General features: G+C 38.1%; 1 protein-coding gene across 2 annotated transcripts; it reads right to left on the bottom strand.

Annotated features, from left to right (window-relative positions):
* Positions 1-2972: 2972 nt before the first annotated feature.
* LOC107825057 (uncharacterized) lies at positions 2973-11777 on the bottom strand. Of its 2 annotated transcripts, XR_012704455.1 has the most exons (8): positions 9386-11777; positions 7921-8096; positions 7074-7833; positions 6473-6973; positions 5442-5617; positions 4592-5364; positions 3995-4164; positions 2973-3917 (listed from the first exon to the last, which is right to left on the bottom strand). XR_012704455.1 is itself a non-coding variant. In XM_075242140.1 (6 exons), the coding sequence occupies exons 1-6, from the start codon at positions 11142-11144 to the stop codon at positions 4654-4656; spliced, it is 4083 nt and encodes a 1360-aa protein (XP_075098241.1). In that variant the 5' UTR covers positions 11145-11771; the 3' UTR covers positions 4445-4653. The 2 variants fall into 2 exon arrangements, 1 of the variants encoding a protein (XP_075098241.1); XM_075242140.1 differs by lacking the exons at positions 2973-3917; positions 3995-4164 and having other exon boundaries at positions 4445-5364; positions 9386-11771.
* Between the last annotated feature and the right edge of the window lie 595 nt (positions 11778-12372).

The raw sequence follows: 12372 nt of genomic DNA, 5'->3' as shown, positions 1-12372 counted from the left end.
AATGGACTCAGAAGTGAAGGATCATACTGAAATCTTTCTAACCAAAGACGTCAAGACGGAAAAATGCCTAGTCAATTGGATTAGCATAGATGATACTCAGTTTCTGAATTTTGAAAGATCCAAAGACAGCGATTCAGCTGCAGATAATGACCCTGATGATAGTGAAGATGAAAACGATGAAGAATCCGACGATAGTGGCACTTGTAATGACTGTACAGATAGAGAAAATGTCAAGAACTTGCATATCAAAAAGGAAATCAAAGAACAAGTACTGAAAGAGAATCTTGGTGAAGCAAGTGATCCGCCGTTCAGAAGACAAGAAAGTTCATTTTCACATAAAAAGTCTGTAAAGGTGGCTTTTTGTCCAAAGGAAATAAAGAAAATACTTGAATCAAAAGAGCTTTCATTGGAAAATGCTCAATCCCATACTATAAGAAAAATCTTAGTTTTTTCATCTCTTGGTATAAGGCATGGGTGTGAGGATATGTATGAATTAGACTTCAACCATTTTAGCATTTTACACAAGGGAGAACAATATACAGATTCAAAAAATCCGGGGGTATGCTACCTGAATTCTTGTACCTATGACTAAATGGTTCTGTTTTGGTTCAAAGTTCAACTGAACTAATATATTCTGTGTCAGGAGCACGTGTTATACGATAACCCTGGAGTTCGGAGGAAGATATTCTATCCCAACAGACAGAACCCAAACTTGTGTCCTGTTAGAATACTTGAAGAGGAGAAGGTCATGCGCCCGTCTGATCCTAGCTGCCCGTCGTGCTTATTCCTATGCATCAAATATGGAGGAAAGACAAGAAATCTTCCTCAAAATGGGTAAGAACTGCTTATATGCCTTGTTACAATAGTGCATAGAGATTGTGTTTTGCGTACTGACGGTGTAAAGAACTTGTACACTATTAGGTTTAGTTGATCTACGACATCAGGTAACTCTTCATATCAGGCACGACACAGTAACCACTGATAGGATAAAAATTCTTTACACTGTCAACGTATATAATAGTTAAACTACAAAGTGAGCAGAAAATTGGCTATAGCTAACTTACAATTGATGCATTGTAATTCCAGATACGTCAGGCAGCGAATGGGAAGAAACAAGCTAAAATCGTTTGGCCCGGCCATATGTAGGATGGCAATGCTAGTCCATATTCGCAGCGGAAGCTTCTTTTTTAAGGCCTTGGGAATTACACTTCTTTTCATGGCTGGCTTTCCTAATGACCTGGTTCAAAGAGAAACCAAATATAAGAAATTGGATCTCCTACAAAAGTATTACAGGTATTCAGCATTGCTTGTTTTTCTTGTATATTTTCAAGTAGCCTATAACGCGTCTACATAAAAAGAGTTTTAAATCGTCTCAACATTTGCAGGACAGATGAGGATGCGAAAAGAGAGGAGTTATTTCTATCACATACTGAAACTGATACTATTGTAAGATCTGCAACTCATGGTTTTTTCTTCAATATTTGTGGTAACTCTGCTGCAAAGTAAAACTCAACACATCAAATTACTACTCCCGACATTCCAGTTTATGTGAATCTTTTCGCTTTTAGAGAGTCAATTTGACTAATCTTTGAAACTAAATTGGATTAGATTGACTCGATATTTTAAAGTTAAAGTTTAGATATTCAAAAACTATATGAAAAGTACTATAAGTTGAAACTCTTCTCATGTTAATATGATGAAAACATGCATTTCAAAATGTTGGTCAAAGTTTACATAGTTTGAAACTCGTAAAGCAAGGCAAGATATGTATTGTTTGTGACTTTAAGTTAATCCTCACCTGTCAACTTGCTTTAGTTTTCAGTTTTAACTTTCACATTTTAGACAAAACACTTTCTTATTCTGTTAAAGAGGTTTTTTCTGATGGAATTATTCATGTTATTCCAGAATATTAGTCCCAATTCTCAACAGGGGAAGAAAGTATCAACAAAATCGAAAAGCAAGAGGGAAGCAATCTCTAAGAGCAAAACTTCAGAGAAAGCGACAATTATACATTCTGAACCTTCATGTTCTGCAACTCCTGCGCCGTTTGGATTAATGAATTTTGCCTCATCTCCAAGTCAGATCAATATAGCAGTTCCATCATCTCAAGCACCAGTAGATATGCCAAAGCCTGTAATGGCTAATACCGCGTCCAATATTCCCTACCATAACCAATGTTCATATCCTGTTGTTCCAATGTATCCGCCACATTCTGTTGTGCCTCTTGTATACTGGCCTCAACGTAATGTGTTCCCTACCTGTCCTTACCCCTCTTCTTATAGATATATTGCCCCTGGAAGCTGCATTTCGGTCAATCCATATTCGTACTATGGTCATTTGTGTAGTAACCCTTTGATTCCAGAAACTTTAAGGACTGAGAAGCAAAATGGAAGATCAGATGATGCTGAAAGGGAGTCCAATAGTAGTACAAGCAGCACAGATTCAAGAGAGAAGTAAACAAACTTCTAGTGTCCAAGGTCATTTTTTGTCACGACCCAAGCCCCTTCTTCAGAAGCTTGCGAGCATAGAAGTCTACCACTTGACTCGCCCTCATCAGCCAGCCCTCCGTCATGGGCGTCACATTTTTCTCCTTGGTATAATGTGGTTTGGTAGCAGCAATTTGTAGTCAAAACTCAGTGAGTAGATTATTTTCAAATTTTGAATCAGGGCTTTAGCCTTTGGGAGTGAAACAATATGCATAATGATCATAAAGCTTTATAGTTTACTGATTCTACTGTGCATGTACTAACGGTTAAGAAAATGGACCTTGCGCCTAACTCAACCTCATAAGCTAACTCATGAGGCGAGGACTGTCTAAGACCACGAGACGACCCCTTTTTGAACCAATGTGGAAGTTCTCCATAGAATATATTTTCCTCGGAAAATGTCCTACCAGATAATCATTTTTCCACTCTTTGGTTTGTGAGTATTAAAGTAGGGACTTACTGTAACAAGGTGGAAGATAGCATAACTTGGCTAAACCCACTTGCATCCAGGGTTAAAAAAAATGATTTTGGAGCGCGCGCGCGCACACAAAAAAAATCTAGCTAGGATTTTAGTTAGCTAGATTAGCTAGTCCACTGGTTAAGATTAGTTACTGATTTTTTTGTATAGTACATGTATTTACCTACCATTTACAGAAAAGAATCAAATACAGTTCCTAGCTAACTCTTCTTCTCCCTTTTCACTTCCCGCTACGTCCTTTTATGATCTTCAGTCTTCCCTGAGCTGGACAAAGAATTCTTGAGCTTATTTAGTAGCTCCTGAAGTTTTGGCATCAAATTTTGCCCAGAATGATTAAATGGGTTTATCTGAACCGGTACTTCAGTTTCAACCTCAGTATCATCATAAGCATGTGAATCACCAATTAGTTGGGGAGATGCTTGTCCAGAATCACAAATCTGGTCATCTCCAGGGCAGCCCTCTAAGCGCTGAGAAAACACTTTTTCCAAGTAGTTTGGTGTGACAGTACTAATTTGACCATCTGCAGGTGGACCATCTGCAGGTGCGGGTTGAGAAGATGATTGTACAGAGGATGACAGAGAAGCATTGCAAATGATGGCATCTACACCAACTTCTGTCCGCTTGGGTAACTGGCAAACACGCTTAAGTTTTCGCCGTTGTTGTTCAGACTCATGTACAATAACACCTCTGTAGCTGAGGCAAGACGTCTTTTCGTGACAGCTTTTTGCACTTGAGAAATCGGAGCACATAGATTTCCTTCATCTCTGTCGTCAACTTGGGATTTAGTAGTCAAGCCGGAGTGTTGGTTTGGGATCCTTAGTTCTGCCATCTGCCTTTGAAGCTTCACAATACGAGCTCTAAGAAGGTCAGGTGAGTATTCTGATTGAAGGTAGTGCCACACTATGCGTTTTAATGCAGCTCTCAATGCAGATTTCACAATTTATAGCTTTTTCCTGTGAGCAAGTTTGGTACATTATGAGCACAGAACCAAAATTGATAGTTCAAGAAGATAAAAGAGATAAGTACTTACTTGGGCTTCACGAGAACCAAGTCCATTATCATGTATTTTCTTGGCTAGCTCTTCTGAGTATAGCACGAAGTCTTTAAGGGGCACATGTGGAAACAGGTCAACAAGTTCATATACACGGATGTATCTAATAGCCAGCAACCATTGTTTTCTCATCAGATTTTCAATAAAGCCTATAAAAGTATATTATATACATGAGAACTCAGTTGTACAAAATGGTTTATGATATAACATATAAGATAATCTCCCCATATATTTAAGTGTCAGGTAGAATGAAATGGACAAAAATTACAACAACAACAACAAACAAAAAAAATCCAGTATAATCCCACAACTAGGGTTTGGGGAGGGTAGAGTGTATGCAGACCTTACCCCTACCTAAAAGGTAGAGAGCCTATTTCCGATAGACCCCCGGCTCAAGGAAAGATGAAAAGAAAGCAGTAGCAACAACCAATAACAACAACAAAATAATAAGAAAATAAAGCGAAAAGAACATCATTTTAACTGAAGAAACAGTTAGGTCCATTAGTTAGCAAGCTTAGATAGGTCACTGGTTAAGACTATTTACTGATTTTTTGTATAGTACATGTATCTACCTACCATTTACAGAGAAGAATCAAATAATTTGCTAGCTAACTCTTCTTGTCCCTTTTCACTTCTGCCTACGTCCTCTCATGATCTTCAGTCTTCCCTGAGCTGGACAAAGAATTCTTGAGCTTACACAATAGCTCCTGAAGTTTTGGCATCAAATTTTGCCCAGAATGATAAACTGGGTTTATCTGAACCGGCTCTTCAGTTTCAACCTCAGCATCATCATAAGCATGTGAATCACCAATTTGTTGGGAAGATGCTTGTCCAGAATCATAAATCTGGTCATCTTCAGGGCAGACCTCTAAGCACTGAGAAAACAATTTTTCCGAGTAGTTTGGTGGCACAGTACTAATTTGACCATCTGGCGATGTGGGTTGAGAAGATGATTGAACAGAAGATGATAGAGAAGCATTGCAAATGATGGCATCTGGACCAACTTCTGTCCGCTCGGGTAACTGGCAAACACGCTTAAGTTTTCGCTGTTGTTGTTGGGACTCATGTACAATAACACCCTCTGTAGCTGAGGCAAGACGTTTTTTCATGACAGCTTTTTGCACTTGAGAAATCGGAGCACATAGACTTCCTTCATCTCTGTCGTCAACTTGAGACTTAGTAATGAAGCCGGAGTGTTGGTTTGGGATCCTTAGTTCTGCCATCTGCCTTTGAAGCTTCACAATATGAGCTTTCAGGTGGTCAGGTGAGTATTCTGATTGAAGGTTGTGCCACACTATGCGTTTTACTGCAGCTCTCAATGCAGATATTTCACAATTTATAGCTTTTTCCTGTGAGCAAGTTTGGTACGTTATGAGCACAGAACCAAATTTGATAGTTCAAGAAGATAAAAGAGATAAGTACTTACTTGGGCTTCACGAGAACCAAGTCCATTATCATGTATTTTCTTGGCTAGCTCTTCTGAGTATAGCACGAAGTCTTTAAGAAGGGGCACAGGTGGAAACAAGTCAACAAGTTCATATACATGGATGTATCTAATAGCCAGCAGCCATTGTTTTCTCCTTATCAGATTTTCGATAAAGCCTATAAAAGTATATTATATACATGAAAACTCAGTAGTACAAAATGGTTTATGATATGACATATAAGATAATCTCCCCACATAATTTAAGTGTCAGGTAGAATGAAATGGACAAAAATTACAACAACAACAACAACAAAAATCCAGTATAATCCCACAAGTGGGGTATGGGGATGGTAAAGCGTACGCAGACCTTATCCCTACCTAAAAGGTAGAGAGGCTATTTTCGATAGACCTCCGGCTCAAGGAAAGATGAAAATAAAGCAGTAGCAACAAGCAATAACAACAACAAAATAATAAGAAAACGAAGCGAAAGGAACATCATGTAGTAACAGAAATCTAACAATAAAAGAATACAAGACTAGCACTAACACTACTGGTATGGGAAAGCAACACTCTCGACTACCTACCAGCCTTCTACCTTAATTCTCGACATTCACACCTTCCTATCAAGGTTCATGTCCTCGGTAAGCTAAAGCAACATCATATCATGCCTAATCACCTCTCCCCAATGCTTTTTTGTCCTACCTCTACCTCTCTTCAGATCCACTAAGGTCAACCTCTCACACTCCTCACTGGGGCGAAATGGAAATAAATTACATCCTATAAAATACTGAAAGACTTCCAAAGTCTCTTCGAGAAGGAACAAAATATGATCAAACTATTTACCATAGACAACATATCCAAAAAGGCCATAAGAATATGAACTGGTTGACCAAAATATAATAGTAATGCATAAGAGAGCTGAATAAAGTTGAAACGAAAACCAACATATAACCAGTAGCTGATATCATACTTGGTCTGTATGCGCATATGCATGAGAAAGAGAGAGAAAGAGAGAGAGAGAGAGCACATACATGGGATCTTATCTGCTAATCCTAGGATTTTGAACAGATTAATTGCCCTTCTGGACCGGTAAACAATCTCCAATAGACCTAGAAGCTCATCTGAATCATAAGAGGATGACAATTCAAAAGTAGCTAAAAGTTGCAAAAAGCCTAGGACCTCAGAATAATTCAGCTGCGATCCGGTCAATGTTTCTCTCCACTCAACAGCAAGCACAACTGCCTCTATTTTAACCTGAGGTGTTATTTCTGGAGAAACTTCTCTCAGATGTTCCAACAAATCACAGAACCTCTTCATAAGTGATGATGGGCCATATTTACACTTCCCCAAGTTGGCAGAACGACATTTCCGCAATGCATCTAAGACAACCTTTGCAGGATCTGATGCACAATGGATAAAACTTAAGGAACAAGCAGAGGTTAAATCCCGTGCCTTGCTTTTCAATTCCACATTGTCGCAAAGAGGTTCAGTTTTAGAGGGATCCATAGATTTCTCAATCTGGGGATTTTCTCCTGAGAAGGTAGAACAGAACACATGATGTCATTAATATTCCACAATAATAAATGTGCCACACAAGACTGACCACATATGAATTCTTATGAGAAGTATTACCTGCAATACCCAGTACATGAAAATTCTGATATGCATTCTCATCCTGTGCTACAGTGTGGCACAAACTCTCAAGCTCATATTTATCGAAGGAAGATGCCAAGCCATAGGCACCTACTAGAAGCAGAAAACCCAATATTGCCAGATAGTTTTCTGTTTCAGCTATCATCTTTGCTTTCCAGTCAAATGCAAGCTTGCGTGCTTCCAGTTTGGCTTTTGGTTTAATCTCTGGTGAGAGCCTCATCAACTGTTCCAGTAGAAGAATGCAACTTTTCCTGATAACACTACGATCAAATAAAATTTCTTCATTATGAGGTTCTGGAGGATAAAATCCTTCAAGTGCTTCCAATACAAGCAATCCTGAGTCACATGACATTTTGAGAGCTCTAGAGATTTCAATGCGCAACAACTCCTGCTCATTCCAATGATTGTATAAAAAATTCTGCAAATTCTTTCCGCCCATGCTCACAAGGATGGAAGCCATAGCATCGGAATGACCTAACATGCAAGTGGAGGCCTTTCTAGAGAATGAGGTAGAGCTGAGGGTCTTGGTATCAGTGGGGACAGATGGACTAGTTGATACCACCTGTTTCAGCTGAGCCTCAGAAATGACAGATGATGATGTTACATCTGCTTTCTGCCTTGTGAGAGATTCTATACACTCTTCAAGCTGTGCAGGCGGGTATTCTGATTGAAGCTCGTGATCCATAATGCATCTGATAACAGCTCTAATGGAAGCTACACTCTGTTCAATGGCTTCATTCTGTACGCAAAATATAGGATTAAGCATTTCAAAGAAAGACTTATCCAACAGGATATTATAATAGCAGTGACAAATGTGGTAAAAGACCTTTTCTTTGACTGAGCACGTTTCTCCATTACAAACACACTCAGAAATCTGCATAACTTGTTTCAAGTAGTCCTTGAGAATAGGTATTGGTTGGAAATGGTCTGTGAGCTCAAAAGCATAAGCATATTCAACAGCTTCAAGATGATTTTGCTTGGCTATGAGGTTCTGGATGAAACCTATCATGAATATGATTTAGTTGTCAAAGTTCACTAATTACCTTTGAATAAATGGAATGACAATAATCAGCTCACATTTAATCTATCACCCGATAACATGCCATTCTACGAATATCCACAATGCAGCCATACAATAATTAACAATTCTACCAAAACATCTCAACTGTTTGAAGATGGAAAAAAATGCAATGTTAAGAAAACTCAACACCTCCGGAGGAATTGGCCACTTAAAGTCAAAGCCATTTCTCTTTCGCAGTTGCAACACAATCTACTAGTTCCTCGTCATTTTGGATCAAGCTTTAGTGACCCCAGATCAATGCTAATAGTAAAAGGAACCTAGCCACACCCCCACTATGGTAGTACACACACCAAATTTCCCTCCCTTTTCATGTTTCAGAGCAATACAAGCTGTACCAAAATAGTAAACATCCACAAAGGAACACAATGCGTTCCTTGGTTACCCCATGATCTCATACTCAGATACGTACCAAGGGATTGTTTGATCAAACTGAAAATTAAGGTCAGCCATCTTTTCTTCAGACTAGTAACCAAAAGTATTTTCATTAATCAAAGGCTAAGCAGTAAGTCAGCGCAGGACAATGCAAAATCATCCGTTTACAATCACAATAAGTTCTGTAATGAGCTAAGAAATCTTTCATATTTTGTTCATCATATACATCCCATACATTACATCGAAGAGCTAATAAAGCAAGACATTTAAACTTCTACATATGCACAGATGTGTTCCTTCCCTCAAAGCAACTCTATTTCCTCACTCTTTATACAATCTAGCATATACAAGCTGGTATATTCTCCAAATTTTCCTCAGATCTTTCCTGATACCGCAACCATTCTAGCATCACTTTGGAATCACCCATTTGACGCAAAATTAGCATAAAAACTCTAACAAAAGTTTTGCCACAGGGCAATGTTGGATCAGGTAACAGAAGTCTTGCCACAAGGCTAAAACTTACAGAGAAATTACATTATGGAAAACAAAAAGGTCTTTTAATTTACTATACGATGTAATTATAAGACTGTATAATTAATATCCTAGCAATTACACAGCCAAGTAATTACACGTCGTTGTTCCAAAACACCCTTAAGTTTCTGGCATACCACTTATCTACATCAAAATCAAATTGATCATCAATATCCATTTGGATGAGAAGCAATCAATAGTACGGAAATTATCTTATCAAATAGTGGTAGACTAGATTCGAGCAAGAGAAGATGTAGAATGAAAGCTAGAAAAAGAATAACAAGACGAAGGCAACATCGATACTTACAAGGAATCTTCTTTGTGAAACCAAGAAGACGACACAACTCCATTGACTTGTTATGCTCAGCAACAACAGTCAGCAGGCTCATAAGCTCATCCGCATCAAAGGAAGAGACAAGACCATAAGACGCCAACAGATACAAGAAGCCCAAGATCTCGAGTTGATCCCCAGTCATTGCCCTCATTTTACCCTTCCACTCTCTCGCAAGTTTCCTTGCTCTTCTGCGCACAATAGGTTGAATCTTCGGTGATACTCTAATTAACTGCTCTAATAGAAGAATGCAGGTCTGCTTGACAACACTGCCCTCAAACTCTGTATCTCCGCTCATCAAGTGGGGAGGATAGAACCCTTCCATTGCATCAAGCACCAACTGTGCAGGGCTGCGAGACAATTGAAGGGACCTGAAAACATCATCAGACAACGAATCTAGCTTGTTTGCCTGCTCATTTAAGAATATCTGTAAAGTCTTCCCGTCCATTGTCACAACAAGTTTTATATCAGCAGAACTACTAGAGATAGCACCAACTCTTTCCACTTCTACATTGTATAAATAAATAAACTCAGTCTTCTCAGGGACATTACCAATAGTTTTCAGTTGCTTCATTTTCTCCTCAAGCACTTTAAACCGATCTTCCATGTGCTTTTCTCTTTGTTCAAGCTCTCTAAATTTCACCTCAACCTGTTTCTCTTTAAGTGCTATATCTTTCAGTTTTTTCTTGAAGAATCCTTGTTCTGTTTGGAATTTTTCCTTTTCTAATTGAAACTCACCATGAACCAAATCCAGTTTCTTCTCCCTAGAATCAAGATCTTCTGATCGCTGCCTATATGCCTCTTGAATAGAACTGAGCTCTCCCTCCCTTAATTGGAGTATTTCCTCAAAAAAATTCAAGTCCTGCTCGCAGAGTTCAAGTTTCTTCTTAATTGTATCCAGACCCTTGTCCTTGTCCTCCAGTTCCTTCTTCACTGAGTTCAGGTGGTCTTCCTTGATAGTAAGTTTCGTCTTTACAGAATCCAAAGTAGTTTCCTTCTCTCTTAGTTCCTTCTGAATGGAATCTAGGTAATGTTCCTTTTCTCTAAGTTCCTTCTTCGCGGTGTCCAAGCTCCTTACTTTTGTTTCAAGTTCCTTCTCCATCGACTGTAAAATATTTTCCTTAACTTGAAATTCTTCCATTCGTTCAGCGAATTTTCTCTCTTTCAACTGAAGGACATCTGATTCTTTGCGAATCGAACTCAGAATCTTATTCAACTTTTCCAGGAACTCCTCAAACTCCTTGGCCTTCATACTAATCTCCGTAAAACTAGACTTGCAAAAATTCTCCAACTGCTTGTGCTCAAATCCTATTTCCTCCAAAAGGCGTTCCCCAATCTTCTCTTGCTCAATCAGCTTCTCCTCTCTCAATTTCACAGCTTCATCGAATCCCTTTTTGGCAAAAATGAAGTCTTGCCACTTGCATTCCAAATCCCTGATTTCTCTTTCTTGGAATGCACAAAACTCCGCTTCTTTTGTCTCAACTTCTTTCCGTCTCTGCTCTAAAGATTCCCTGATCAAGTCAAGTTCCTTAGAGCTCTCAGCCACCGATTCTTGTACTGAAGTCAAGTACTTCTCCCTGACCTCAAGTTCATTGAAGCATTCTTGCAAGCACTTGGTGGTCAAATCAGACTCCTCCTCAAAAGTTTTCCATTCCAGCATAAACATTAGCATTAATTTCCTTAAACCCTTCTTCATTACCTCATTCTGTTGCATACCTTGTGATATCTTCTCCATAAATAAGCCTTTTTTATTTGCTCACACAATATTCATAAGCTAAGAGCAAGGAGAATGAGACAAACCAGGATTCATTAAACCCATCAACTTTTTCTTAAACCTATACTGTGAGTTCAATCTTTGAGGTTATTAATATTGAACCTATTATATTTATAAAGTTATGGGTTCAGACACAGTATATGCCGCAATTTTAGTGAATTTTTATACTAAATTTATATTCCGCGTCAAAAGTACCGCGCACGTGAAATAAAAAAGGGAAATACAATATAAGAAAAAATCAAGAGTGAATACCCCGCCTCCAGAAAAACCTGCATTTCTGAGAAGCAGCCTCAATCTTGATGGAGAGAACCCTAATATACTCTAAATGACCGAACTTGACTGAAGGGTTACTGTCTATTTTGAGGTTAAGAAACACTGGTTGTTTTGCAGGGTTTTTCCAGTTTTCTTCAAAATTCTGGAGGTTAAAATAATTCTTCACTTTCCTACTTTTTAAATGGGGGAAAATTACAAAAGTGGTTTCTTATTTAAGGATAGGTTCAAAATAGTACCTTAAGTATGATTTAATTAGTTTTTATCCCTTAAGTTTTCCATTATTTAACACTTTTGGTCTTCGTAAAAAGTGAAACCGACTCCGTCTGTTATATTTGATGGAAAGTATATAAAAAGGGAGATTTAGCGGAAATTCACATTTAGATATTATAATTTTCTGTAGATTCTGCTATTTTTGGTATATTTTAATTTGATGAAAACTATAAAAATAAATTTAGCGGGAACTCACATTTCGAGGTACAATATTTTGTAGTTTTTACTATTTTTAATGTATTTCTAGAGTTTGGTGCAGCTTTTTTGAGGTGTAATTCTACCATGTTGATATATTTTCTGTGTCTAGTTCTTGTTTCCCCCGTAATTGCAGGTGATTTTGCGAATGACTCAAGCTTCATTAATGTAGTTAATGTTTCTTTAATGACAGTAATCAATCGCAGACAAATTTTCTTTTGAACTTAACTTTGCGCACAAGATGAGAACTGCAGAAAAATAACAAGGGTCAGTCAGTTTTCGAATTAGTAATTGAAAAATAGACAGTGTTTGCATAGTCGATGAAAAATAGTTATTGTTTTGTTGAAATACAGAAAGTTCCAGCATATTATGTTATATTATGGAGCTCCTGCATATAAATTTTCAGCATATTATGTTGGAACTCCAGCACATAGAAAGTTCCAGTATAATA

This window comes from Nicotiana tabacum, chromosome 21 (genome assembly GCF_000715075.1).
Source record: "Nicotiana tabacum cultivar K326 chromosome 21, ASM71507v2, whole genome shotgun sequence".
Classification (NCBI taxonomy): Eukaryota; Viridiplantae; Streptophyta; class Magnoliopsida; order Solanales; family Solanaceae; genus Nicotiana; species Nicotiana tabacum.
The sequence above is the reverse complement of the archived record's forward strand: the minus strand, read 5'-3'. Positions and strand labels throughout refer to the sequence as shown.